Source organism: Cydia fagiglandana, chromosome 17 (genome assembly GCF_963556715.1).
Source record: "Cydia fagiglandana chromosome 17, ilCydFagi1.1, whole genome shotgun sequence".
Classification (NCBI taxonomy): Eukaryota; Metazoa; Arthropoda; class Insecta; order Lepidoptera; family Tortricidae; genus Cydia; species Cydia fagiglandana.
The window spans coordinates 4,856,811-4,884,015 of NC_085948.1; the positions used below are offsets into that span (position 1 = coordinate 4,856,811).

At 39.0% G+C, this 27,205-nt stretch overlaps 2 protein-coding genes across 2 annotated transcripts; one reads left to right on the forward strand and one right to left on the reverse strand.

Moving 5' to 3' along the window:
- Nucleotides 1-5,616: 5,616 nt before the first annotated feature.
- On the forward strand, nt 5,617-20,652 carry LOC134672933 (PAT complex subunit CCDC47). Its single transcript, XM_063530884.1, has 11 exons — nt 5,617-5,744; nt 6,174-6,331; nt 7,365-7,468; nt 12,461-12,565; nt 14,097-14,271; nt 15,917-16,050; nt 16,732-16,890; nt 17,383-17,573; nt 18,577-18,730; nt 19,685-19,819; nt 20,421-20,652. The coding sequence occupies exons 2-11, from the start codon at nt 6,181-6,183 to the stop codon at nt 20,523-20,525; spliced, it is 1,413 nt and encodes a 470-aa protein (XP_063386954.1). The 5' UTR covers nt 5,617-5,744; nt 6,174-6,180; the 3' UTR covers nt 20,526-20,652.
- A 3,437-nt stretch (nt 20,653-24,089) lies between these two features.
- Nucleotides 24,090-26,936, reverse strand: LOC134672982 (uncharacterized). Its single transcript, XM_063530941.1, has one exon. The coding sequence runs from the start codon at nt 26,710-26,712 to the stop codon at nt 26,254-26,256; it is 459 nt and encodes a 152-aa protein (XP_063387011.1). The 5' UTR covers nt 26,713-26,936; the 3' UTR covers nt 24,090-26,253.
- Nucleotides 26,937-27,205: the final 269 nt, after the last annotated feature.

Sequence of the window (27,205 nt, forward strand, 5' to 3'; positions counted from 1 at the left end):
TTTTTTTGGAATTTTTAATTTCTCGATTTTTTTGTATGGAAGAGTGAAAATTTTGTCACAGAAATGAATTCTTCATCCTCGAATTACACGAAAAAGACACCAAACTTGATATAGTTGCTAGATGTATGCAGATATATACCTTAGAGTGAGGCGCGCCGGAGCCACATTTGCCCCCCCTCCTCTGCCCACCTGCTGGGTGGAACCTCTTGGCAACCGGGCTTAATCGGCTCAGATCACCCCCAGAAACACCTGTTCCAAGCGGTTTGCTTTGTCTCCAAAATGCAAGGTCCCCTTAGAAAACAGGACCTTAGAACTTCTGCTAATAATGCAAAAAAGGCAAAAAAAACGGTCACCCATCCTATACTGCAAAACGTAATTCAAGACCAAAAAAAGTAAGAAAATGTTACCACTGCAATAATTTGTTTGTAAAATATTAAATTCATTTTGATAAATAATCACGCTAAGATAATTCATTCATTAGTAATTTTACTCCTACTATTTAAAAAAGTACTTTTATTTACTTATTTGTACATAAATACAAGACGCGCTAGTAAAAAAAAGGCAACATTTCTTACTTTTTTGGTCTTGAAGTACGTTTTGCAGTTTAGTACTGACCCTTCCCGACATTGCTTAACTTCGGTCAAAAATCACGTTTGTTGTATGGGAGCCCCACTTAAATATTTATTTTATTCTGTTTTTAGTATTTGTTGTTATAGCGGCAACAGAAATACATCATCTGTGAAAATTTCAACTGCTAGACAGGTTCGTGAGATACAGCCTGGTGACAGACGGACGGACAGCAGAGTCTTAGTAATTATTAGGGTCCCGTTTTACCCTTTGGGTACGGAACCCTAAAAAGAACTCAAATAGACGCAATTCCCTATAGTGGCATTACATTATCTATTATTATCATTATCTGGTCGATCTTTCGGGGATATGTGCCTTTTTGTCAATCTTAAATTGGACGTAGGGTGAAGAATATGGCAACCTTTGGCAGGTCGCGAAGACTATTTTGCCGCCTACCTAATAAGACATTTTCTTAATGTTTACTGTTACTTCTATAGAACATTCTTTTATGAATCTAAAGATAAAAGTACCTAATATAACTTTATAATCTCAGCATGTCGCTTGTTTAACCAACAGACCCGAGCATCTATACAATCTGCCGGAAGACATCCTGGGCCTGACGCTGGTCTGCGCGGCGCCATCTTGGTACCTGCGCCGCACCGCGTGGCGCGAAAGCCCCACGATCGCAGGCCCGCTGCGGCAGCTCTCGTCTGTCGCTGGACGAGCCGTCTTCATCGTCAAGCCATCGTGGTGAAGGCACTTAAATTAAGAAGTAAGTACACGGCGGGAAGAAGTTGATGACTGGCGAAAAATTGAAGAGACTTGAACTTTATGTTATTTTATTTGAGGTTCAAATTTCTTCAATAAAATAAGTATTTCGAGTTATCAACTTCTTCCAGCCGTGTACGGTAATATTGCAAGCAAGTTTCCTAACATTGTAGTCTCAATGAACAACGCTCGTTTAACTGTTCAGTCATTAATGTCCATAAAACAGCCTTTCCACTGAGGTGGAGATGAGCTGAGAGGAATCAACCAGTAGCATTGGTTGTAATCCAAGTATCTTTTCCGCTCTTGGATTTAGATTGAGTTGTACCTACTATATTGGTTGATTCCTTTCATCTCAGACTTAGTGGAAAGGTAGCCTAACTCCTCTTGCCCGCCTTTCGCGAAACGCACTCGCTATTTAAAACAGTTCACGAAATGCACGAAAACAGCGATATTTTTGTAAATAGGTAGTTCACAAATGGCGCGAGCTAGCAGTGCCAGATTTTCGGTATCGTCTTGGATCGTCCCATTCGTTTTTCGTCAAGTTCTTAAATTAGTCCTATTCTGCTTTCATCACGCATTCTACATTGAAAGCCACCGAAGATTGTGACGAATGTAGAATGGGCGACGAAAGGAGAATAATAGGACTAATTTAAGAACTTCACGAAAAACGAATGGGACGACACCCAAGACGATACCAAATTTTCTTGATTTTCATTTTCAGATTTTCTCATTGTGTGTTTTTGGTTGACTAACTGTACTTCCTTAAGGATTAGTCGGGTTTTCAGAGGTATAACTGGCTAAAATTAGATTCCTATATTGTGAAAATTGTTGTTATTGCTAATGAGCACGTACATAATTTGTTTTCCAATTGTCTTTAAATTTGAATGAAATAAAATAGCTGTCTCAAATAGGTTGGCGTATTTTCGGCAGAAAAATACACTTCAATTTTTTTTATTAAAAAAATAAAAAGGCGGCAAGGGCTTTTTCTGTGAAAATATATACGTAAGAACGTTGCTTTTGTAAAATATTTCTATGATATTTATATTTCTTGCACCATTTTTGAGAAAAGCACTATATATGACTCGGCTGGAAGGCTACTTGTTGGCTTCGGATTCAATTAAACGGACTCCCAAGGTCGTCCGTTTAAAACGAATCCTCAGCCTGCAAGTAGCTACTTCCGAGCCTCGACAATAATGTACTATTTTCAAAACTTTCTTAGTATGCTCTAATGGTAAATAGAGACACTAATTATAGAATCGCTAGCGCCATCTATTATGGAGTAGCCTAAGCAGGATTGTACTACCGTACAAGTACAAGTTTGTACTTACAGTGGAGTTATTGCTTGAATTTTTTTAATTTTCTATTTACATGAAAATTATGTATACGTTTTATGGTGGTTGATTATATTTACTTATAAAAAAAGGGTGTTCAATTTGTAAAATAAAACACATGACACTAGATTTGACTCAAATTGATGGCGTAAAATGACGTTTCCAAACTCGTTCTGATACATAATTACAGTAGGTCTAGCCATTTTTATAATCAGATCATTTCGAGTAAAATAAAGTTGCCATACAATTAAAAACTTCTAAAACTATGTGATTATTTTTATATTTTAAACATAGTTAGAGTCTGTGCGGAAAGAGAAGAGTCGTGGCAGAAACGGGAACTAACATTTAAAATTTTATATGGCAATCAAGCCTTGTGACACCTGTCTAGTAAAAAGTAAACAAACTTCTGTCATTGTATATTTTTATAAAAAAAACCGCAAGTCTTATGTATATAATATTTTCGAAACACGATAAAACCGTACATAAAACCACAAGGAAAATTATATTTAACATTGTTCGGTTTTGTCAGCGGGAAGAAAACGGCTATCGACTGACAAAAAGTCGCGGAACGTGTTTCCGCTATTCACGGGTATTGATGTTGTATTTAATATTAAATAATTAACTATTTGATAAACCCCCTAAGTAACTTGCCTCCGGTACATAATCGGTAAGTATATTCATTCAAAATATATTAATTTTCATAAATATGCAGGTCATTCATGATCTTTAAAATAACTGACAAATAGGCTTGATACTTGCCATTTTATGCATATTTATATGTAAATTTTTTTTCAGGATTGTGTAAAAGTACCTACGGTATCTCGAATAAAAGACCGCTAAGTACCTAGGTGCTATGCAAGAATTCGTAATCTACGTGCTGGATTCAAGCACATCCAGGGCCCAGTTTTATAAAGTTACAAGTTACAAGTTTACAGGCGTTTACTGGCAACACTTGCTCCGTTTTTTACAATTTGCGTTTTATAAAAGTACTGTGTTACAATTTTACAGGTTACAGGTACAAGTGCCTGTAGCTCAACCATAGACGAAAATACGGGAGTTTTATAGTTTTAAACTCATAATCGAACAGGCGTTTTATAAAAAAATTGTAAATTACAAGTGTAGATTGGTACACTTGTAACAAAAACTTACATACGTCTTGAGTCCTGTAACAGCACAACAGCAGTTACTTGTAGACTCGTTTTCTGAGAGATTTTAAACTTTACTCTTTATTGTTAAGCACCAACGCCAACGATTGTGCCAGGGCATGCATACTTTTCCATGCACTGACCTTATCAGTTTTTGTTAATGTATCTGAAATATATAGTAAATAGGAAATAAAGTGACAATATGTTTGATATTGATTTTATTGACGATTCGTTTTATTTTATCTACTAGGAAATGGAAAGGGATTATTGCCGATATTTGTCGTTAATTTATTAGCATTCGTCTCTTTATATAAGTATAGTGCATTCACATTATGGTAAAGTGTACTATTCATAATTTTCGATACACACCGTATTTATCTTTGAGCCGCTACCGAAACGATACATTTTAATGTAAGAATGTGAAAGAGTACCTACTTATTTACATGTTATTTACTTATTACGTAAATATTTCATTAAATCTAACTTAATCTGAATCTGAAAACGGCCCAAAAAGTATATCCTTGGCATGGAACGCCGCTCTCAACCACTCGATTTTTCCTTCATTTCTGGCTATTTTTCCAGTACTTAATATTTTACAGCAAACAAAAACACATAATTTAGTAGAGAACCGAGTATCTATGACACACATTTTTTTAAAAATAGTGATGTCCTTCACACCTGTAGATTTCACATGTAATCGAGATTGACCGTGGTTCTTTACAACTGTAATTATTTATGTGTATTTATAAAACACCTGTAGCCGTTCACAGTGCATTACAGGTGCCTGTAGCCTGTACTCTTGTAACCTGTAACTTGTAACTTTATAAAACTGGGCCCAGTTCAGATGAAGATAGTTCTATGAGTGTCTGGTTATTCTGAAGCTAGCTCAAACATAACTGACATTGAATATTTTAATTCGGACCTCGATTACAAAGAATAAAACTTTTGCTAATAAAATATTTCTTTATTTGTAAGTTTGTTTACTAGGTTCTGAATAAAAGTTTTGCTAATAAAATATTTCTTTATTTGTAAGTTCGTTTATTAGGTTCTGTTATACAAAATTATATTTCATATTTAGCAGTGACTTTTCGGCGAAGTAAAATATCGTGAGATGAGAGAACCGGACATACTCGTATCCCAATAAGGCCTATCTAGTAATGCACTATTTTTATACATATTCATATTTATTATTAATAATGTACACATACATTACAAGTCAAGTTTACGATGGGTGAAATATATCCCAGATAGTAAAATTCCAGTTCTATTGCCCAATTTCTACCCAATCTACCGTTTTGTATTAAAATAACTGTTGGACTGCACAGATTAGGCAGTACATAAATGAGACTCTATCTTGTTTGGTATTAGGTATTGGGCAGATTCTTAACTAGTTTTAGCAGTTTTTGTCAATCTCACTGTCACTTTGTAGTATCTGAGACATAAAAACAAGAGTGTGTTTTAAAAAGAAAACTAGTGCCTGCGCTCAATCAGAGGATTGAGTTGACGAGCCGACACCACAACCAGGATCCGTTTAGTAAGCCGTGGTAAAAAACCGGAACAAAAGGGATTCAAGTATCATGACCTTTAGTGTCGTACTATAATCACGTGACCAGTGTTGTCAGCATAGCAAAAACCATAAAATAGCACTGGCGCGCCCTCAAATCACACGACTCTTCTCTTTGCGCACAGACTCTAAAATCATTTTCATTCTGAGTACTCTGATTTGCAAAAAATATTAACACCCGAGGTATTCGGAGGGTATACGAACGCAACTGCACGTCATTGCAGTGTGACATTTCATTTTGTACATTGCACTTCACTTCAATCAGTGTTGAAGGAAATCGTGAAGAATTAGTATAGATTTTTTATATTAAGACTAACCTAATTAGATAAATGAAGTGATCTTATTTGAATTTAGGAGTAAAAAATACGGGTAATGTCTTATTATGCTATTTTATGTCTTCGTACTTTCATACATTATTAAAACGATTAAATGCGTTGTCAGGTTACTTGGCCCTGATCTATTAAAAAATATTCAATTTCAAGTCCCAAGGGTAGGTCTTTATTCACAGCGATCGTAATTTGCAGTTCGTATAATTTACTGATTGTGTTTATAAGTATATAACCTTTATATACCTAGTGTATACTGATCGTAGTTAATTATAGACTTTTCTTATCAAAGTTGGGCCTAGATTTTTTACATGCGTCTTAAGAACATAAACACCGTTATCTTCTCATTGAATACCACGTAATCCCCTTTAAAGTATTGTATTTGGTGAAGTACTTCTATGTCTAATTCATGTTATACTTACTGAATTCAGTTATTAGAATGAAAGTAAATCAACTTACATCTTACTAACAGGGCCATTATGCGTCCAGTGCTATTTGTGGCACTACTGTGTTGCGGGGTGCTCGTTGCTCGGGCATATGAGGACTCCAACCTTGAAGATGATGACTTTGCGGAGTTCGAACAGTTTGATGCTGAGGACGATCTTCCAGGAGGGGACCAGGGTTTTCAAGGTAGTAGGAATAGTTTAGTTTTACAATTCTTATTGAAAAAGTTAGGCTTATTGGCCTACAAGACATTTCTTGTAATAAAAATTTAATGTAGTATATTGCCAGGGCTTAATAATATAGGTTTATTGCTAAAACGGACAGGTTTGTTTATTAAACGCTAAATAGCTTTCACCCATAGAGGGAGCATTCCACGGGCTGTCCCGTACAAACGCATTTTATTTCCTGTGTTGCGACTTTTTTCTCGGCATTTAAAGCAGGCGATTATTTTTCTGTGCATATTTTTGGCCATTTGTCATTGAAAAGAAAACTCTTATACCTTTAAATCTTCAGAAACTTTGCGTTTGTACGGGACAACGGTAGACAATTTCATGGAATGCTTCAGAGTTGTTTTGTATCTAAGAAGATTAAAGAAATGGTGTTAAAAAATAGTAAACGAGTGTGATTAATTGGGAATTAACAACATAGTAAATGAGTATGAGTGCTACTAATTGCTTTTTTTTTTCAATTTGTGCAATAAATGCCAGACCTATGTGGACCATTCATTTCAAAATTATCATTTTATAATGGGTGTTTATTACTGTTTATTTTGTTTTTAATTTTCATTCATTACCATCAGCTTAAGTCAATTTATTCAAACAACTTGGGCTGAATAGGTGCCTGTTTCAGGGGGTGGGTAGTAGACCAATCCCCAAGGAAACTTGTATAGTACCAAAAAATTGTAAATAACATACTTATTATCAGACATCGTAAATTTTATAGCATTTTTGGTGCAGCAGAGTGGTGTTAACGAAATTGGTATAAACAATTTCAACCCTAATGATAAATTAGCGTTAGTTACGTTAATATTAACCTTAATTTACCATTTCAGTTGGAATTAGCTATACCAATTCCGTTAACACCACTCTGCTGCACCAAAAATGCTATAAAATTTACGATGCCTGCTTATTATTCATGACTGTGTTGTTCATTAAAATACATGTAGGTATTTTATAATTAGTATTCTTTGGTTTGACCAATGTTGTAACTATGTTTTCAGATTTCAATGATGTAGAAAAAGAGGCTCCGGCTCAAAAACCAAAGCTGACTTCGAATGAAGAATTTGAGGCAGAAGTTGAGGCTGAAGATGAGCTCGTTGTTGAGGTAAATATGAAACTACCAAAACTTTTGACAATTTCACTGTCAACATTTTCGTAGTGCTACATTCAATTCCCCTTTTCCTGCTTTGTAGAGGAAAGTGGGAAAAGAGAGTGCAGGATAAACAGAGTGCCCACTTAGTGGGTTCCCGGCATTCAGCGTGTTGAGGCTACTAATGAATTCTAATGTATATTGTTTCAAGTAAATTTGAATGTCACCTTTAATTTCACTAACAATCTTGTATGGTAATTAATACTTGCTCGGTAGGTTAAGTATATTTGGGTGTGATTCAACTAGCAGCAAAACAAAATGCACTATTTTAAGTAACTTACATTTGTAAAGCATCTAAAATAATTTGCAATTTTGAAATTTGACAAGACAAAATTAGGTATAAAATAGAATAGAATGTCATCATCATATCAGCCAGAGGATGTCCACTGCTACATAAGCCTGGACATAGGCCTCCCACAATGAGTGCCACAATGACCGGTCTTGCGCCACCCAAATCCAGCAGACTCCCGCGACCTTTACCCGGTTATCAGTCCACCTTGTGGCGGGTCTACCCACGCCGCGCCGTAGTTTTTATTTATCAATTATCATATCAATATTTGCTATAAAATTTATTTCGACTCCTATGTATAACAAAACAACCCCAGAACGGAACCTCCTCAGAGAGAGTCCTTCCTCAGAACGGAAAAAAAGAATGAGTCTAAAGAATCTATAAGATCATATTTAAACAACCATCGTACCGTTATAACAAATTCATACTAGTTAAGTGCCCATATTATGTCTAAGAGGGGCATTCCACGAGACTGTCGCTTACATAACGCTTTTGCCTTGTATGGCAGCTACCTCAATAAAATACGTGAATCTCGAGAATATACTGCCAATTTGTTAGCCAAGTCAGAAAATATTACCTGACCCAATATCGCTTACTCAGCATTTCCAGAAGTATTAGAAGAATTGCGTTATGTAAGCGACAGTCTCGTGGAATGCCCGAAGAGCACCTTGCATAAGATGGGTTCTAACATATGTATTAATATGTCAATGCTATAATAAAGTATATACTTGTATAATAAAGCCGGTGTAGCTTTATTAGACGTTCATTAGCGCATTGTAATTAGGGATTGCAATCCGGTCCGGCGGATCCGGTAATCCGGCCGGATCCGGCACATTTTTCATGATACCGGATCCGGCAAAATTCACCGGATCCGTTCCCGGATCCGGTAAAGTGAAATAAAGCGCTAAAATATAAAATAACAGCTTAAAACACTGCTAAAATTTAAAAGTTCTCGCCAGTATTCGAATTTTCTCGCTCGCAAACAGCAACACAACAACTTGTTTGTTAGTTGACGCCTGTCTTCTAGCCGACGAAATATGTGACGTGAGATTTCCGTGCACCGTAAGTACAGGCCGCGTAGCCAAGATGCCGATCGCTTACGCTCCGTAGAGCGATCGAAACGCAACTGTCACCGTCGCACTAATAGGGAAGTGTGATAGAGAGACATAATGGTTTTCGTTGTCGAAGCGATAGCGATTGTAACCTTGGCTAGGCCGGCTGGATTGGTTTATATTCAATTTATTGTGTTGTTACATTGTAATTTAATGTACATGTTCGTTTTATTTTGTACAAACCATTTTAGCCCACTTATAATAAGTGTTACCTGCATTTAAAATATAATGAATAAATATTTATAAAATTAAATAGAGAAATATATGTTGACTTTTGACGACCGGTCTGACCTAGCCAGTGGGTAGTGATCCTGCCTGTGGAGCCGCGATCCTGGGTTTTCGAATCCCGGTAAGGACAATTATTTGTGTGATGAGCACAGATATTTGTTCCTGAGTCATGGTTGCTTTCTATGTATTTAATTTTAAGTATTTGTATATTATATATCGTTGTCTGAGTACCAACAACACAAGCTTTCTTGAGCTTACCGTGGGGCTTAGTCAATTTGTGTAAAAATGTCGTATAATATTTATTTATTATTATTATTTATATGTTATTTTGTTATTATTATGCTACTAAATGTACTTGTATAGGTATACATGTTTATTGATTTTGTTTGCTAAAACTAAAATGGTTGAATTGAGAGCACCTTTTTGTTGGAAATGTGGGTTGGGCTATAGATAGTTTAAGAGAAAAAGAAGATTTTATTTGTGGTTAAGTAATGAAAACGTTGTTTTTTGAAACTTAAAACAGCCGTCATCGAATTAAACTGTTGTGAGACATACTAACATTGAATAATTTACGGTTTAGACTCACTTGTTTTTAGTCACTCGCGCGACATGTTTCGGAGAGCCTATAGGTCTCCTGTTAAGACACCCGTTTTATTAATCCATTAAAAAATATCCGTAACTTCGCATATAACGCTAAAAACATGATAAAATACATGACTTGATGAATTTTTTATCCGCAATACCAATCCGGCCGGATCCGGCCGGATCCGCCGGATTGAGGCCAAAATCCGGCCGGATCCGGCCGGATTCAAAACCAGTCCGGATTGCAATCCCTAATTGTAATATGCCTACTTGAATAATAAACTATCTGTATCTAAACTTGTGACTTTGTGTATTGAAGTATTTACTGAAGACCTATAAATATGGTATTGAACTTGTCCTTGCTTTGAGGTAATCAATTATCTAATTGGTTTTGGAATGGTGGCTGCTAATAACTATTACGGTATTAGATTTTTTTTATTATTTGACTTTCTTTTCTATTTGATTAGCCAGACACATAAATTACGTTTGGCCTGAAGGTCATTATTATTTTAAGCTTAGAAAACCTTTGTAAGGTGTATTCGGGTAATACCGAAAGTCGGATAGTTCCGAAATTCAGATGAAAATCGCCCTTAATTCCATCATAATAAAAGTCTCTTTTCGGAATTATCCGACAGTTTTCGACATTCGGAATTACCCGAGTAAACCTTACTGTTTTTTTCCTGTGTTCATAACCTATATAATAAGTATAATAACGTACGAAATAATTATAAGTATAAGGAAAAACACATCTCAATATAGGTAAGGTCTGTCCCCGATAAAAAGTGGTCAGCATTTAATAAAAAAAATATATAAAATAAAAGACAACTGACATCTGTCACTTTGATTGTTAAATAGCGGGAAGAATAAACTATCGTTTAGGGCTATTTGGAGTTTATAAATTCGTAACATTTATAAAATGTCGTCTAGCCAACTGGACATCCGAAAAAAGATCGTGTACACCTACAACCAAAATGTCGGTATATCGCAAGGAAACTTAGCCAAATTATTAAAAGTTCCGAAGTCAACCGTGCAAAAGGTATTGGCTAATTATCAGTCCAGATTGTCTGTTTCAAGAAAAGGTGGTTCGGGTAGAAAACGCGGTCCTGCTGATAAAACTAAGGCAAAAAAAGTAATCGAGCATTTTAAGAAGAATCCAACTCTCTCTCTGTCCGTTACGTCGCCAGAAAATGTAAGGTATCGAAATCGTATGTCCAAAAAATCAAGCAGCGTGCAGGTTTACGATCGTACAAGGCAACTACAGTTCCTAATCGCGATGCTACAAAGGATAAATTATGTAAAACCCGGGCTCGAAAGTTGTATACAAAATATTTGTCGAAGTTTGGTTGTATTTTGATGGACGACGAAACATACGTGAAAGCAGATTTTAAGCAATTACCAGGTTTGCAGTTCTATGTGGCAAATCAAAGAGGGAATGCCGATAAAAAATTTACAACAAAAAAACTTGATAAATTTGCAAAAAAATTCCTTGTCTAGCAAGCCATCTGTACATGTGGTCAAAAAAGCAAATCGTTTGTTACTACGGGTACGATTAACCAATCCATTTACACGAAAGAGTGTTTGAAAAAACGTTTATCGCCGTTTATAAGAAACCACACCGAGCCTGTCATATTCTGGCCTGATTTAGCGTCCTCACATTATGCCAAATCTGTTTTAGAATGGTACACTGAAAATAATATCTCCTTTGTACCGAAATTAGCAAATCCACCAAACTGCCCAGAACTCCGGCCGGTAGAGCATTATTGGGCAATAATGAAAAGAAAATTGAAAAATAGTGGTAAAATTGCTACAAATGAGCAACAGTTCAAAAGAATGTGGGATACGACATGTAAAAAGGTGACCGAAAGTGATGTACAGAGATTGATGGAAGGAGTCCGAAGCAAAGTCAGGGCATTTTACCAGTGTTAATTTGTTAAACAGGGGGTTTATTAATTTTAAAGAACACTAATAAAACTTTAATTTAAATAGCCCATGAAATTGTTTTTCTTAGTTTTTTTTCTAATTTGTCGTTGTTACACCGACCACTTTTTTTCGTGGACGGGCTTTATATAAATTATATTTTAATTCAATTCACATCTTCTTTACCTGAGCTGCAAAGCAGGTACAAGAGTGATGGTTGATTCATGAAAGCTGCCGCGCATTTAGAACAAAAATGTTGACAGGAAGGCAAATGTTGCACCAGTTCTAAGGCCGCATACAGCCGGCGTATTATGGATAGCTTTATCCATCTTTATCCACGTGATAAAATAACTGTCACTGTTTAACACCGTGGGATAGAAAGTGACGGACACCGTTTTATCACGCTGTCAAGTAGACAAGAATGACCATCATAATCCGTACTGGACGCATGTGGCGCGCGGCATCAAGGTCATGCATAGGTACATTGCGTTCGACCAAATGTATGAACGGTCTTAATTTGCCGCTTGCCGCGCCGCTTGCGTCCAGTCCGCGGCCTCTAGAATCAACCTCTATGGGTTGAGTATGTTTGTACCTTTGTATCTTTTATTATGTTGGTAGCTTTGTACCATGTGTTATGGCTGAGCTGATTTTAATTGATGATGATGAAATTTGAAATTCAATCGATTCGTTATTATTTTTTCATTGACTTTCAAACAGGAAGTGGTTGAGGAACAGTTTTTCAAGCATTTTACTTTTTAAATAGGAAAATTAATCATGCATATTTTAGAGTTCATTCAAAGACCTTTATTTTGTTGTCAGGATGAAGACAATGAGTTTGAGCACTTCCAAGACCCGGAAGAGTTCGAAGGGTTCCAGGACAACGTTCCCAGGAACACTGAGCAGCCAAAGATTACCATATCTAAGGTAAGTTTTATTTTCAACTAGTGACCCGCCCTGGCTTCGCATGGGTTAACAAATTATTCACCTTCCTCAAGAATCACTCTATTGATAGTGAAAACCGCATGAAAATCCGTTTAGTAGTTTTTGAGTTTATCACGAACATACAAACATAAGACGCGGCGGCGAACTTTGATTCATAAGGTGTAGTGATACCTACTAATTTTAAGATTATAAGGCTCATTTGCACCATCCCAATAACCCGGGGTTAAGCGGTTAAACCGTTAACCCAGTGTCAAATTGTACTGGTAACCATGGTATCTCCAGGTTTAACCGATTGACCCCAGGTTAGTGGAATGGTGCAAGTGGGCCTAATATGCAGATACCAGTGGCGATGTCTCAAAAATGTTCATAAATAAAAAAAAGTAAAAGTAAAAAAGTAAAAAATATTTATTAACCAAGAAGAATTGCTTATTAAATAGCCAAGGAGATGTGCATGTGAAGTGGAAGTGCCTTATAATTCCACGGACTCCGTGTGCTGATTGAAACTTGGCATGTCAACCATATAACCATATTTTGTGCCAAATAAAAAAGAACAACGCCATAAAAAAAACAACACGATACTATTTTTGGCAACAGTTGTAAGTTCTAAAATTAATTACGAATTCATTACCATCTTTTGATTCGAAAAGTACATAAAGAATGCGTGATATGTGTATCTTCTTGATACAAGAGCTGTGTGCGACCCGAGCGGACGCTCGAGCGGGGCGGGGAGTGCGGAGGGAGCTTACCGCTACGCTACCCGCCCTGCCGAACGCTCCGCTAGACCCTCGCCACTCAGGCCGCGACCTTACTGAGCGCGACATTAAGATTTATAAACTCAGTCTAGATGCTATTGGCATTATTCATAAACGCATTACTGTCCTGAATGAATCGTTTGTCTTTATCTGTCATTTTATTTATTTATTAGGCACACATAACAGATAACATTTTTATTACACGAAAGTACGTATGCTCAACATGAAAAAGCATATTTAAAGAGCGTAAACTGCAAATACACTAAATTACACAATAAAATACTATTAGACAATTTTAGGCACAAGACATAATTCGTATAAAGTAGAACAGATGGAGATTTTCACTTATGTATTTGTAAGAAAGTGATAAAACATAATTTAACCCTTTTCATAGTGTACCTAGCGACCACATCCTCGCCAATAGAATTTCAACCTTAGGAATCCTTTAAGGTTCATATTCGATTGGTCTTTCGGGAAAAGTTACTTATCATTAAATGAATTTGCTGCATAAATTTTAATATATGTAATTGCATTTTTCGGGAAAACCTTGTAGTTTGGTGCGGCCTGGAAAAGTGTTAAATCAGAGCGGCTACCGCGAAAACCGAAATTCGCAAATTGCGGGGATCTTTCTCTTTTACTCCAACGAAGACGTAATTAAGAGTGACTGAGAAAAATCCCCGCAATTTGCGAACTTCGATTTTCGCGCTTATAGCCCAGGCCCGTAAAGTTTTATGAATAAAGGGGAACTTTACCTTATACAGGTGCCAATCACAGTCCGGCCGCGCTGGGACGCGTACTGGCTGGAAGGCGCGCTATGCTGCCTGCTGGCGGGCTACGCGCTGTCGTACGCCGTCGGCCGCGCCAAGAACACCGCCATCGCTACCAACTTCCTCAAGCTTCACAAGCCACTGCTAGATGATAACTTTACTCTAGTCGGTGAGTTTTGTTGGTTTTTCTCTCTCACTGTGGTCGCTCCCTCATGACTGAGGATCGTGGTCATCGGTGGATGTGGATGCTCCACACCTGGCTTTATGATCTGCCTCCAACGGTTCCTGTTCATCGGGTCTCTGACAACCGAGCAGAAATTGAGGATGGGGCCCTTTTAATTGATCGCTCGATCTAGTTGGAGATCGGTTATCGAATATTGATTTAGTAATACATTCCGGCCGCGCTGGGACGCGTACTGGCTGGAAGGCGCGCTATGCTGCCTGCTGGCGGGCTACGCGCTGTCGTACGCCGTCGGCCGCGCCAAGAACACCGCCATCGCTACCAACTTCCTCAAGCTGCACAAGCCGCTGCTAGATGATAATTTTACTCTAGTCGGTGAGTTTTGTTGGTTTCTCTCTCTCACTGTGGTCGCTCCCTCATGACTGACGATCGTGGTCATCGGTGGATGTGGATGCTTCACACCTGGTTTTTATGATCTGCCTCCAATGGTCCTGTTCATCAGGTCTCTGACAAACGAGCAAAAATTGAGGATGGGGCCCCTGTTAATTGATCGCTCCATCTAGTTGGAGATCGGTTATCGAATATTGGTTTAGTAACACAGTCCGGCCGCGCTGGGACGCGTACTGGCTGGAAGGCGCGCTATGCTGCCTGCTGGCGGGCTACGCGCTGTCGTACGCCGTCGGCCGCGCCAAGAACACCGCCATCGCTACCAACTTCCTCAAGCTTCACAAGCCGCTGCTAGATGATAACTTTACTCTAGTCGGTGAGTTTTGCTGCAGACAATAATATTGGTTTAGTAATACAGTAAGGGTTTCCGATCAGATATTGGATCCCGAGAGCTTTGTCAATTTGTCGGCTGTACGACTGTCGTCGAGAACCTCCGACCCAGTCGGAGAAGGGCGATAGGTACGTGACGAGAAGGGCGCAGTATTTTAACTCGTTCTGTGTATTTACGAGTGTGTACAGTCAGCAGCAGAAGTTGCTAAGCTGGTGAGGTGTTCAAAAATAATCTTAACGTGACTTAGAATGGGTCATCCATTAATTACATCACACGTTTAGGGGGAGGGAGGGGGTCAAGAAAATGTGACATATTATGACATGGGGGAGGGGGGGAGACACAAACTTTGTGACGTCACTTTAACTTATTTTATTCGCTATACATTTAAATAACAAGTTTTTAAAACGATTATCGTTTTTATTCGTTTAATTTTCTTTCCTAAGCAGTTTTGGGTTATAAAATTACTAATATTTATATCGTCGAAAATATTTTGATAAAATATTAATAACACTTAGGTACTTACTTAATTCGATTTGGCGATTTCGTAGAAAAAATGTGACGTCACACTAGGGGGGAGGGGTTTGCCAAATGTGACCAAGTGTGACAAGGAGGGGGGGAGGGGTCAAAAACCCTAGAAATTCGTGTGACGTAATTAATGGATGACCCCGAATAAGAGTGTCAAGTTAATTTAGAACACCTCGCCCGCTTAGCAACTTCTGCCATGGAAGTTTCCGATACTTTCACAAGTTTTACATCTATATTGGCGTCCCACCTTGAGTGCGCTTTGGCCAATGTAGCGTAATGAAGTTGGAAAATTCTGCTCTAGTTCTTACGCATATATTCTCTATCTTGCAGGTGAAACGGGTAGCGACGTTGTATGCGTAGGCGAAGACCGCGGCTGGCGGCGCGAGGCGGAACATTGCTTCACTATGTGGTGCAGCGGCCGTGTGTGCTGTGAGGGCATGCTGCTCACTCTCAAGCTCATCAAGGTATGTCAGAGCGGGACGGGAGAACATCGGTTCAGCGATTTAAACGGGAAAATGACTTCTTTCATAGTGCCTTTCGCGTTTATATTGGTAATAAGGATTACAAATGTAAAGCGCTAAATGTAAACGAGAAGCGCTGGTGGCTAGCGGTAAGAGTGTGCGACTTTCAATTCGGAGCTCGCGGGTTCAAACCCCGGCTAGTACCAATGAGTTTTTTGGAACTTATGTACGAAATATCATTTGATATTTACCAGTTGCTTTTCGGCGAAGGATAACATCGTGAGGAAATCGGACTAATCCCAATTAAGCCTAGTTTCCCCTCTGGGTTGGAAGGTCAGATGGCAGTCGCTTTCGTAAAAACTGGTGCCTACGTCAATTCTTGGGTTTAGTCACAGAATAAATAATAGTAGTAGGTACAGAACACTCACTCTCTAACAAAACGCGTCTGTCACGATCAGCACAGATATGGCCGCTAGGTGGCGACAGCGCCACGCGCGGCATATGGCAAACCCCAAAATTGGGGTCGAACGGATGTACTTTTAGCTACCTGTAGCAAAGCTACGAAATCGCGGAGTGAGCCACGCCTGGTTTAGTTGTCAAGCGGACCCCAGGCTCCTACGAGCCGTGACATAAATGCCGGGATAACCCGAGGAAGAAGGATTACAAATGTAATATTTGTTCCAGCGTCAAGACCTGGTCCACGTGATCCTGGGCAGCTTCCGTAAGAGCCCGGACACGCTGCAGGCCCGCATCGAGCTCGGCAAGGACGACAGCGACCCCTTCGTGCTCTGCATCGCGCAGAAGAAGATCGCCACGCGCCTCGCCAAGGAGATGCAGGACTTGGTGCGTGTCTAATAGAGATGTTCATCTTTCTAGCTTGTCCCGACATGTTCAACTCGAACGTGATACAGGCGGGTCATCATAGTGTAGTATTGACCAGTCTAGACACTCTAGACGGTCGTAGTGATGAGTATACTGCACGCTTTACATTGAGACATTGGTTTGGTATATACGTGATATACGAGAGAAGTGACCAAGGCCTCCAGTGCCCAGGGCTGGATATTACCGTCCTCTGCATTCTGCAGTCGGGTTTGTACGTGGTCCAAATAAAGACAATTCTGGAGAAACACACATGAATAGCAGCCTTTTTTCTCATACCCGCCCAATAACCCTCTATATCCGGTCATTGTCCCAAAAGTTTTCTGGGAGTGATCGTTTTATAGCGATAAAACCGCCTGTTGTTACCTAGTTTTTAGTATTTAAATTTTCTATGTATTTTTATAACTCCATCGTGCACAATAATGCAAATTTACTTACTTACCTCTCTTTCCCCAGAGCGTGTTTTGCCCTGAGCGACGGCCGGGCGACAAGCACGGGCTGCCTTCCTCGCTCTCCGTCATGTCCGAGTGCGGCGAGGCCACGGCCGCCATATTGGATGCTCGCGTCACGGCCGCGCTGGCGCAGTACCACGACCACATACAGTACATACACATATCCGACAAGTACGCCGGCGTCAAGCAGATGGAGTGAGTATACTGTTGTTACACTTGTGTGTCAGATGTCTCCGTCGTGTCCGAGTGCGGCGAGGCCACGGCCGCCATATTGGATGCTCGCGTCACGGCCGCGCTGGCGCAGTACCACGACCACATACAGCACATACACATATTCAACAAGTACGCCGGCGTCAAGCAGATGGAGTGAGTATATTGTTGTTACACTTGTGTGTCAGATGTCTCCGTCGTGTCCGAGTGCGGCGAGGCCACGGCCGCCATCTTGGCTGCTCGCGTCACGGCCGCGCTGGCGCAGTACCACGACCACATACAGTACATACACATATCCGACAAGTACGCCGGCGTCAAGCAGATGGAGTGAGTATACTGTTGTTACACTTGTGTGTCAGATGTCTCCGTCATGTCCGAGTCCGAGTGTGGCGAGGCCACGGCCGCCATCTTGGATGCTCGCGTCACGGCCGCGCTGGCGCAGTACCATGACCACATATATCCGACAAGTACACCGGCGTCAAGCAGATGGAGTGAGTATACTGTTGATACCTTAGCAATGCAACTTTTAATTAAGAGTTACAGAGTGTGGCATTATATTTTTTCTTTAGACGACCTCCATTGTCAATCCGTATTGTGATTGTAAGGTTCATCCCACACTATTAGCGTTTCCCGAACGTCGGCGTCGAGTCAACTCAACGGAAAATGGCATCGCTGCGCAGTTGCGTCAACGTTGCGTCTAAAATTAAAGTGTGGTAGACAACAACCACAGACAAAACATCCTCCAGACTGAGCATAGACGCGCTACCCCCTCTGCCACGCATACCGTATGTTCGAGTCGAAAGTGTCTTTGTGTGACGTCCGTGTCTTTGAACGGACCAATCACGGCACGGACATTTTAAAACGTGTTTTTAAATTATTGAAATTGCTTGGGTTAGGTTTCGTATGGTGGCGCGGTGGCCACTATGTTCGAGTAATTATTACAAGTTTATGTATGTTTTGAAGTCTAATAACGCGTTTTTTTGTTCAGGGAGACTGCAGCGACGAAGCCTCCGGACACTGAGCGCGTGCTGATCGTTTCTCTGGCATTGGGTCCAGATGGTGGCGGTGCTGAGGTCCGACCTCTACTGCTGCTCATATTCCATCTCCTGGAGAAAGTCAAGCGCACCCGGCTTAGCAAGGAGGTACGTATTATAAGCAGAAAACAGTGGAAAATCCATGTTCTGAAAATCGTTCATCATCATCATCTCAGCCGAAAGACATCCACTGCTGGACAAAGGCCTCCCCCAAGGATCTCCACACCGAACGGCCATTCGCTGCCCTCAACCAACGAACCGATGACCGACCGACGATGGTTAAGAGCCCTTCAACGTGCACACTAGCGCCACAGCTAAATAATCGTGATTATTTAAATTTAACGAAAGATATTGAAAAAAGGGGGCCGCTACGTACTGTATTGTGTATTTAAGTACCTTTTGAATACATCAGACTAGTTTGTATGTTGCTGGATTCGTCAATCTATGCGTCCAAAGTTAAAACGGCCGTTTTTGTTTTGAGTTCCTAGATCGACGAAACCAGCAACACAACAACTAGTTTGGTGTATTCAAATGGTACTTAAATACACAATACAGTACGTAGCGGCCCCCTTTTTTCAATATCTTTCGTTAAATTTAAATAACCACGATTATTTAGCTGTGGCGCTAGTGTGCACGTTGAAGGGCTCTTAAGGATGCCTTGATCTGAAGAAATTATCCATAAACTAAATTGAAATGAAATGAAATCACTTTATTGCCAAAACATGATAGAAAAATACAATAAGAAGACAAACAATATATAAATTCTATGTTAAGTATGTACTAACTTATTCTAGGTTAAGTACTAACTTATTTTCTACTCTATATAATATATATTATGTTTACATGTTGGCCGTGGGTACCAAGCTCAGCATGTGCTAGACTGGCGTCCAGCGCTGGTTTTCAGTTTGGCCCCTTTTTGTTGGAGGTCTGAGAGGAAATACATCTTGATCTTTTCTGCGCCGTTAAGCATTCTATTTATATTGGAAACAAAACCATTACTATTACTAAACAAAACTAATTGAGTAGATATTGTATACTTACCTATATGTTGTTTGTTGGCAGGCCCTAGCCAAATGCGAGAAGCGTCGTCAGAAAGTGGCAGAGGCATGGTTACGCGGCGCACATGCCGCCCGCCAGGAGCAGGCGGCCCAGCGTCGAGAGGAGAAACGCAAGCAGGAGAAGGAGAGGATACTCGCCGTGAGTATACGTATTGCTCTCCCGCTTTCTTACTGCGGGCCAGTACCCGGGCCAGGCGTGTCTCACTCCGCGATTTCGTCGCTTTGCTACAGGTAGCTAAAAGTACATCCGTTCGGCCCCAATTTTGGGGTTTGCCAAAAGCCGCGCGTGGTGCTGTCGCCACCTAGCGGCCATATCTGTGCTGATCGTAACAGACGCGTTTTGTTAGAGAGTGAGTCTTCTGTACTTAGTACTATTATTTATTCTGTGCCCAGGCCGTACTATGAGTCACTGACAGTGTCAACTATGACATAAACGCTAACGTCTACGTAATTTACTTTCTATACATCTCGCTCGCACTAATATGTCAGTACGAGCGAGATGCATACAAAGTAACGTTCACGCTAGAGTTTTGGTTAGTGCCAAACTTGTGGTAGCCGTACAGAAGGAGGTCTCAGGTTGTAGTTTAACACATTGAGTGAGTCATGACATACCTAACCTACTGATGGTACATTTGAAGCAGATGCAAACCATAAAATGATGGCATACTATTTTCGTAAAGTGAGTTCTTTTTCTGATCAATATACATATTTGTAAAATCAATGTATATCATATTTTTCAGGAGGACGATCCAGAGAAGCAGCGCCGATGGGAGCTGAAAGAGCAGAAACGCCAACAGAAGCGGAAGACCCCCAAAATGAAACAACTCAAAGTCAAGGCGCTCTAAGACCGTACTAATATAGGTATCGTCTTGGGTCGTCCCATTCGTTTTTCGTCAAGTTCTTAAATTAGTCCTATTCTGCTTTCGGCACTCATTCTACATTCGTCACTCATTCTACATTCATCACTCATTCTACATTCGTCACAATCGTCGATGGCTTTCAATGTAGAATGAGTGACGAAAGCAGAATAGGACTAATTTAAGAACTGGTAAGGGCATTTATTTGTATGATGATACAGATATTTGTTCCTGAGCCATGGTTGTTTTCTATGTATTTAAGTATTTATATATTACATATATCGTTGTCTGAGTACCCACAACACAAGCCTTCTTGAGCTTACCGTGGGGCTTAGCCAATTTGTGTAAAAATGTCGTATAATATTTATTTATTTATTTATTTATTTATTTATTTATTTATTTAAGAACTTGACGAAAAACGAATGGGACGACCCAAGACGATACCCTAATATGGTATACACTCAAGATACAATACTCAGTTTCGTATGATTAGTAAGCATATAGAAAAAATACAGTCGCTCAAAATAGTGTAATTGAAGTCACAGTTTGATTTTGATAAATGGAGCAGAATGTATGGAACCATACAACTCTTGTCTTTCAACACACAGAGTCTTTCAATACACTACTTTATGCGTCTTAGTATTTATTTATGTATGATCTAATCACTAGTGACTACCAGAGATGAGGTATAAATATGGAGTTACAGATGTAGTGCATAATTGCTTCCTATAATCCATCGTATTTTCTCGGAAACGTTCTTATTTGTCATGCTACTTCAGTCAACCTCAGTATTTTTTGTACCGAGACTAACTGAAATAGCAAGACCCGTTCGTACGTTTCCGTGAAAATACTATGGTAAACAATTGTGCACTACATCTGTAGCCACTTTATGTACATTTACCATCTCTCTCTGGTTACAATTAGCTGAAGAAGTAGCTAAGCGGGTGAAATATTCCAAATTTTGTGTGTTAAGGAAATAAGACCGTGTGGAGATAATTTTGGACACCTGACCCGCTTAACCATGTTGGGATTGATCTTGAGTGTTACTTATTACGAGCCGAAACTGCAGCATTTTCAACCGCGATATCTTTAGGGCCCCCCCCCACATCTGGCGTCTTTCGAGCGTCGGCGTCTACAATTGTATGGCCGACGTCGACGCAGCGTCGACGCAACTGCGCAGCGACGTCATTTTCCATAGCGCTAGACCGACGCCGACAGACGCCGACGCTCGAAAGACGCCAGATGTGGCGGGGGCCCTTACCCCCGCTTTGCCATTTCGATCTATTTGCACGGCTTACAACAAGCAGTCATCTTTAAAAAAAAACCATTCTATAAAATTTTGCCGTACGACTAGTGCATAAACTAAGTTACTTCTGTATCTATACCATATCGTTATTTAAAAATGAAATGAATTGGATTAAATTATACAGTATTTGTAAATAAATGATCAATGTAACTGTTTGTGTGATTTTTTGTGATTTGTTCAAGGAACAAAATATGTGACTAAAAAATTGTTTGCGACAGTCGTAGTGATAACGTAAAAAAAAAATGTCATGATCAATAAAAACTGCCTGGGTTGCACTCCGGGAGTGCCGGCAGAAGTGAAAACTCAATGACATTGTAACAGTTTTTCGATCAGGTCACGTGTCCGTCTTACGAAGCGTTTTACGTCTTACGCTGTCGCGAGTTTAACATTTTTTCCCCATCACAAAAAGTGCACAGCGGCGCTAAAGAAGTTTTCACATCAAAAAATGTAGTTAATATTTTCTCGAATAAGAATTATGATTGACTGTGCAATGGCTGTGCATTCTAAATTCATGTTATTTTTTTCATTGCGATTTGTAAAAGTTAATATATGTACCTAGATTACTATCGTGTGACAAAAAATATACATATTTTCAAAGGTACCATCGCCCATACTGTTAACTATACATCAGTGGACCTTATTGTATTAAGGTCCATCGATGTACAGTTGCTGTTTGTACATAGGTTGTACGTAGGTTTTATAAAACCTTTTGGGACTGTTATTTTATAAGTGAAAAACGAATTTCTAATAATTATGGTAACTCTAATTATATTAACTATTTTTTATTCTGCATATTAAATGAAGTCATAGAAATAATTGTGTCGCTTAACTTCAAATTCGGGTAAATCCATTCGACCCCCTCATCAAATATCTACCCTATTACCTCTTCTTAATACCAAAATCGCATAATTTGACAAATGGATTTACTCGAGTTTGAATTAAGTTAAGCAACTCAATTTTTAATAAGTATAGTTCGTTTTTTTAGCATTAGAAAGAACTCCACAGAAGCAAGCGTGCAGTTTTTATCAGGCTCTTTAATTGTTATTAATTATTGAATTATCTAATATAACATGGTCAATACATATAATTTACTTCAAATGATTACCGCTAAAAGTGCCGAATTTGGAACCACAAGCTTACTTCTGCGAAGTTCTTTCTAATGCTAATACGGACTGTAGGTAGAGTTAATAAGTATTTTATTTTTATTAAAAATTGAAATGGCAAATCGGTTTGTGTGGAAGTATTGATTGTATTGTTTCGTATGAAACACGAGTATTACTGATGTGATGTGTCAAATGCAATATTATTTAAAGTACAGTCAGCTTCAGAATTCGCTGGAATTTGACCAGCAGGTACTTTTACGTAGAAATATAACTAGCCCATCGGTTTGATCGTATTCAATGTAAAAGTACTTATATGTGGATGACTGTACATTTTTGTTATTTATTTACCTCTAAGTGTTACTTACCTACTCAGTGAGCTCGATTAAATGAATTTAAGTTGCAATTATATTGTTCTGTATCTTTTCTTACCCTTGACATTTCTATGATTAAGGAAAACAATCTGCCATCTCGTTTAAGCGACGGTAAGCATTAGGCTGCTGTACCACAGAGGCGAAGACTAGCAGATATGAATCATATGAACGGAATCAAAACGACCACTAGCATTCGTTGTAATTCAGCGGAGGGGAGAAGAGATGTGGTTTACAACAGCCTCAGTGGAAAGTCAGCCTTACGTACGAATTTGCAAGTGCTGCAGAGAGGCAACACGTCGAAACTGGTTCGCGGTAGGCCCACTGGTCTTCAACAGATGGACATGATGTCACGTTCCTCAGATTGAGGCAACGACCAATAACTGATAAAGACATGTACTGTCTTTACCATAAGGGCACACGGCCCCCCTCCTCAGGAGGCCCCGAAAGACAGACAGTAATAGCATATTTGATTACCCATAATAAATAGAAGATCCCAGTAGAAAAATGTTAGATTAATTAGCTTTCTTTACTTTCCAATAGGGCCCGAAATTCTTATGTACCCAGGGGCCCCAGCATAGTTTAAGACTGCCATGATGATATAATATACTTACAAATGAATCATTGATAGTTGTTGATTGTAATTACAAAAACATTGGCATCTATTTAATTAGGTAGTAGACTCCAAGACAACTTACTTTACTCTTTGGTCCAAGACAAATGGAAAAATTCTTTATTATTATCTGCCACAAAAATAGAAATGAAAATGCATATAAATTATTTAAAGCAATATTTATTCAAATATTAAATAAGAAAAAAATAACAAAATTTGTTAACAAAGTTAAGTATCTCTAAGTCACAAAAGCAATGTGGGGTATATTTATATCAATGTATAGAAAATATTCACACAAGGTTTTATGCCTTAGTTAATAATTTTTAAAAGATTGTGTAACAAAATGAGATCTACACAATCTTATAATAGAACATAATGCTTTGTTAAAATAATTTGGATATCTTTATTTATCACATTAAGAGACAGATTGTGAGAATTATAATATGACCAAAGATACATTGATTGAGTAAGATGAGTAAAATCTAAGACATTTTGTGCTTCGAATTTGACAGGTAAACGAGATGGCGCTATACAGCTCCATACATTTTGCGGTAACTCTGAATGTCAAAAGTTGACGTTTGACAATTCAGTGACCGCAAAACATATGGCGCAGTATAGCGCCATCTGTTTTGGATGTCAAACTAAGGGGCACGTTTTTTCCTTAGACTTTACCTCTCTATTATCAATTCTCTTTGATATGACTAATCAATACAGATGTTAGGCTGCCTTTCCACTGAGGCGGAGATGAGAGAAGACATGCGGGAGACCTCTCTGCTCTACTGGACTGAAATCAATGCTATTGGTTGATTACTGGATGTCTTGCTCATATCCATAGATCGGGGTTTTCGGTGCGGGAATGGTTTTGTGTATTTATAACTTTATTTATTGTAAAATAATTACCAAAGTATGAATTAAACGTAGGTAGTAAGGTTTCAATGTGCTTAAAAATGTTAAATTAGTATCGTTTTTTACAGTTTTAACCTGTTATTTGGCTAGTGTAAAACATTCCCGCACCGAAAACCCCGATGTATGCTCATATCTGCCAAAGTGGAAAGGCAGCATTAAACCTTCATACAGGCAAATTCCCTAAATTTGACATATTATCTTCCAATCTGTAATATTATATCAAATTTTAGAGCTTCTGATCGTAAGCATAGACAGTAGGCTTTATGTGATGAAAAAAAAAATGTACTGAATTTGTACTTTTCTGGTGCCCCATAGTCATTATCACAATGCTTTTGTTTATTAACAAAAGACTGAATTATGACATAAGGACAGTTAAAAAATAATAACACTGCAAACAACTCAAAGAATACAATGCGGGTTCACAAAAAGTATGAAATTCATAGACAATGTTTGACTAACTGCAATCAACACTTGGTTACTTATCCGTAAAAACAGATTATTTAGATCAGTGTTTTTCAAACTGTGGGTCACGAAGCCTCTGCCAGCTTTTAACACTTTCGCAACCGGGCAAAAAACATCGCACTACCCCAGAAACCAGTCATCTACATCTGCGTACAAAACAACCCGCTGGGCGGGTTGTCCGGCATCTGAGCAAACATTACGAGTGCCTACCAGGCGGGTTCTCGGTAGTCAAAGTGTTAAGCCATACATAAGCAAGACATTTTGTTCACACTAAGGGGGGTTGCATCATGAAAAGGTTTGAAAAACACTGATTTAGATAATAATTACTTTGTTTATAGTAAGTATAAGCCAAAAAATAATATTTCTAATATATCTCTAGATCTAACATAACATCAAACCCCTTTATAGTTATAATAAAATAATAAAACAAGTTTCAAGTGCATGGTAGTAGGAAGTGCATCTGTGACTTAGAAAGAACACAAAATATTTGTTCTTAACAACTCTCATAGGTGGTACTTATTAAAGGTAACCATAAACTGTTAGGACACATCACAAACGCCCAAAGTCAACAAACTCAATAACTTTTATCAAACAATTACCTAAAAGTGGATACAAAATAATTTACATTTCATATCCCTATAATTTGTACCCATTCCAATTTTTTGAGCAAATTTATTTAAATGCTTAGGAGAGAGGACTCAAACAGACTTCCTTGACAATAATAAACTCACTGAGGAATACCATGCAAAATTAACCAATTACACCAAGAAATTACTAGGAACATTAACAACACCCACTACTCATCCATGCTATCATACAAGTACACTGAAAACACAATTTAACATTAATTACTTGCATCACTTCATACTACTTGTAAATACTATTTGCTACCCACGTTCGTTCCAACTTATTTTATGTTATAATTAAGTGTCACATGACAATGTGGCGGTGAGGTTCGTCATTCATCAACTTGAAGCTTCTGAATGCGTGTTGACACTCCGTCCAGTTCCGGGGTGTCTGGACTAGGCTGAGGCTCCACAGAGATGTTGAGGTTTTCGAGGGACTGGCAGCGCTTCGCGGGGCACTTTAGACTGTCGTTGTTGCTGCATCCACTCGTAGAAGGCTCCAAAAGAGTGTTTAAGTAATCGCGCCCACTGTCCGTCATGTCGGTGGCGATCGCGTCAGAGTTTTCGCTCTTCGTTCTATGCCGCATCGGCAACACGTAAGGACACAGTCTGTTTTTGTTGGTAACTCGCTTCATACAATAACCCACGGTGACGTTAGAGACGTAGCGCGTGTTTAGTCGCATCATACCGTAATTAGATTTGGACTCGTGTAAATAGTCCCGCCGGGCCTCCGTTATAGCGCTCAGCATGCCCAAATCGTGCAGCGCCTTATCCAAGTTGTCCAGATTCATGTGGCACCGAGGATTCCGCAAACGACGCAGCAATATTACCAAGGCTGTTGGCGACAAGGTTATCTTGTATCCCAGCTATGCACTTTTATATACACTTTTTTTTAATGTCTGTATTTCATACTGTTTTTCAGTGTAATTCAATGGTGTAACATATGTATTTATAATTAATTTTCACATAATAAACATCACAAAAAAAGTCATAATAAATAACGACTGAATGACAATAAAAAGGCAATGTTGCAAGTAATCAGAAGATAAACAATAATAATGGGGTTGCCATGCCAATCCCGCATTTAAGGGTGGTATAGTCAGAGAATATAGTACTTTCCAGAATAAGGCATCAAAAATATAGCACATAAAAAAAAATAGTACTTTTAGATAAAATACTAAACATGAGTGTAATATACGTTTTAGTGTAGACGGACGACCTTGTTAAGGCCGCCGGAAGACGCTGGATGCGAGTCGCTTCCAACCGGTACGAATGGAGGTCCAA